At 62.0% G+C, this 3163-nt stretch overlaps 1 protein-coding gene across 1 annotated transcript; it reads right to left on the bottom strand.

The window, feature by feature from the left end:
- Positions 1–28: 28 nt before the first annotated feature.
- On the bottom strand, positions 29–2088 carry SCRT1 (scratch family transcriptional repressor 1). The gene is made up of 2 exons (XM_024224098.2): positions 1974–2088; positions 29–753 (listed from the first exon to the last, which is right to left on the bottom strand). Exons 1-2 carry the CDS (start codon positions 2086–2088, stop codon positions 29–31), a joined length of 840 nt encoding a protein of 279 aa, XP_024079866.1.
- Between the last annotated feature and the right edge of the window lie 1075 nt (positions 2089–3163).

Below are 3163 nucleotides of genomic sequence, written 5' to 3'. Positions count from 1 at the left end.
GGGGGCCCCGCCAGGGGACGCCCCCCGGTCAGGTCTCGATGGGGCTGAGCGGCGGGACGGCCCCCTTGAAGCAGGCCGACTCGTAGTGCTTGTTGAGATAGGACTTGAGGGCGAAGGTCTTGCTGCAGCGTTTGCACTTGAAGTGCTTGAAGGCCGAGTGGGTCTGCATGTGGGCGCGCAGGTTGGAGCGGTCGGCGAAGGCCTTGCCGCAGTGCGCGCAGCCGAAGGGCTTCTCGCCCGTGTGCGAGCGCATGTGGCCCTGCAGCAGCCAGGGCCGGCTGAAGGCCTTGCCGCAGATGTCACACTTGTGCTTGAGGTCGTGGGTGAGCAGGTGCATGGCCATGGCCGGCATGGAGACGTAGACCTTGCCGCAGGTCGGGCACTTCTTGGCCATCTTGCTGTCCAGGCTGCGGTGCGTCTGCTTGTGCCGGCTGAGGTTGGAGGAGGTGGCGTAGGTTTTGCCGCACTCGCTGCACCGGTGCCGCTGCAGGCTGCGCGCCCCGCTCACCACCTTGCGCCGCGACCGCCCGTCTGTGATGAAGAAGGCGTCCACCGCGTAGCCCTCGCTCACCGCCGCGTCCCCGTTGATGTAGCCGGCCGCGATCTCCGAGTGCGGGCTGTCGGGCTGGTCCGAGTCCGGCGCGCCATAGTCCCCGTGCGCCCCCGGGTAGATCGGGTCAGGCGAGGGCACCTTGATGGCGCTTTCGCTTTCGCCTTCATAGACCGACGGGGTGATGTAGTCACGGATGTACCCTGCGGGGAGGGGGCGGAGAGGGAGAGACACGGGGAGGCTTGTTAAATCATGGATGGGCCCGGGGAGATTAGCTGGAGAGCTCTCTGCTTAATAGATGCAACAAGCTAGTCCCGCGAGTGGCCCCCCTTGGTTTGCCTGCGGCAGGGGGGCCGGCTCCGGGATGAAGTGCGTGGCGATGAACCAGGAGCCGGCTCTCCACTGTCATGCTAATGGCCCTGGCGTTTGATGAACCTTCCCCGCCAGCCACCCTCTTCATCATTCCCCGAGATTCCCGCTCGCTTCGCCGGCTGCTGGGCGCAGATAGGCAGAGGCAGGGAGGGAGGGAGGGAGGCTGGGGAGATGCGGCAGCCAAGCGCTGCTCCGGCTCCTCTAACTGGGGGCTGCAACTCCGAGCACTCATTGAGATGCCGCTGAATGCAAAGCGAGGACATGGATGTGATGTGCCCCTCCCCCACCCCCCAGAGGTGACACCTGCCTCTCCGGGGAACGCTCAAGGTCAGTTTGGGGGCCGAGCCTACAGAGGGGGGCCCGGGGCATGACCTTTCCTTCCCTCCCAAACCACTTCAGCCAATTCCCTCCCGATTATGCAACACGCTGCAGACATGCTGCAGTCAACAAAAGCCAGGAGCCAGCGAAGTGCGCCGCGCCAGGGCTTGGGGCGGCCTCTGGGAGCCGGGGTCATTCCTAGAGGAACTTTTCACCCAGAGGTTTAGTCACCTCGGCCCCGATTCATCGCCTGGCGCCAGCCAGGGGGGCAGCCCGCCGCGCGGAGAAGCCCGGAGGTTGCTAACAGTTGTCCTTGAACTTGTCTAGTGGCAGACAAAAGGGCCTTCCAAACAAAAACCTTTCTGCAGCGGTGAATTCCAACCCCTCTCCCCCCCCCGCCGCCCCCGGCTGGGAACTCTCCCCCACCCCTGCACCGCCTTGGTACCGTCTTTTTGTCAAGGTCTAATTTTAGTGCGGTGGTAGGAACAGAGCGATTGGGTTGCATTAAAATGTGCCGAGTCAACAGCCTCCGAGAGGCAGAGCCTGCTCAATATGGCTCTTGGCGAGCCGCATTCCAGGGAAGGAGGCAGGCGGCACATAGGAATGTGTCCCCCAGTGCATCTCAACCGGCCAGGCAGCCCCGGCCCCGGCCCCAGGGCCACCAGCCACACACGCTCCCTAGCCAGCCCCAGCCCCAGTAACATCTCCACCAGCCCCCGCGCTCTGTCTTTACCCTTGTCATGGAGCCGCGAGCTGAAGTCTGCCCGAGATCTGCCGTACGAGTTCTCTAGATCCGCCGAAGAGAAATCATCGAGTTTGACCTTTTTGACCAGGAAAGATCTTGGCATGGTTTCTACACGCGGCCGAAACGGGAGACACGCGGCAGCTGGGTCAGCGATTAGAGGGGGGGGGAAGAAATGGACCCCCCCCAAAAAAAATCTTTAAAAAAAGGACAGCTAGAAAAGGGCTCCTGGGCGCTATGGCTTTGTGGCTTGCGGTAGGTTTGGCTCGCTCCGACGTGCAGTCCCAAGCCCTGGTGCAATCAGTCCTTGTTCCAGCCCGAGAGCCAGCGGCTTTTGTGCGGCGGAGGCGGCGGCTGGCTGCCCAGGCCCTTCCCGGCGCCCTCCAGCGCGGTTCCAAAGCCCACCCTGAGCTCCAGGGTCACCAGCCCAGAGCTGGGTCCTCAGACATCGCCCGCGAGTTCAGCACTGGACAGCTCCCGGCGCTCGGGTTCCCGGCGTCGCCTCCTGCGCCGTGCGCTGCAATCCTTATTGTTCCGCTCGGGGCTGGCGGCTTCTTGTCAGCGCTGGACAGCTCCCAGGCTCTGCCGCAGCCGCTGTGGAAGGTCCTGAATTTCTGAAGACTCTCTGATCAGCTGTTTGGATTTATAATGCAGCGATCAGGTGGTGGACGGAAATGGAAGCGCTTAATTTAATCCATCAAAAAAAAAAAAAAAATCTCCCGGGAACAGCAGTGAGACTAGATGATTTAGTGACGCTGTTGTGAGTCGCCTCCTGCCCGGGCTTTCTGCGAGTTAGATCAAAAAGGGAGAGGAGAAGAAGGGAGACAGGGTGCCCTGGTGAGGCCCAGGGGCTCAGGCCTGTCTTTGACCCCCCCGGGCATTCAGGCAGGTTCCCGAGGGGCAGCTCCGGGATCCTGGGAGCAGAGCGCCGCCCTGGCGCGGCCGGACCTAAGGAGAGACTATTTCTTTGATTGATCGGTGGTGGAGGAATACGGAGGACCTGTGGTCTCTGTGATGCAATAAAAAAAGCGACATGTTCACTTTTTAATGAGGAAAGTACCAAGCTGGCTCGTCCTTTTGCTCCATCTGGTTTGGGGAGGCAGTGGGGTGCAGTGGTTGGAGCAAAGGCTGGGGCAGGACTCCTGGGTTCTTTCCCAGCTCTGGGAGGGGAGTGGGGTCTA

This window comes from Terrapene carolina, unplaced genomic scaffold, assembly GCF_002925995.2.
Source record: "Terrapene carolina triunguis isolate 2854851 unplaced genomic scaffold, T_m_triunguis-2.0 Scaffold58, whole genome shotgun sequence".
NCBI classification, from domain to species: Eukaryota; Metazoa; Chordata; order Testudines; family Emydidae; genus Terrapene; species Terrapene triunguis.
The sequence above is the reverse complement of the archived record's forward strand: the minus strand, read 5'-3'. Positions and strand labels throughout refer to the sequence as shown.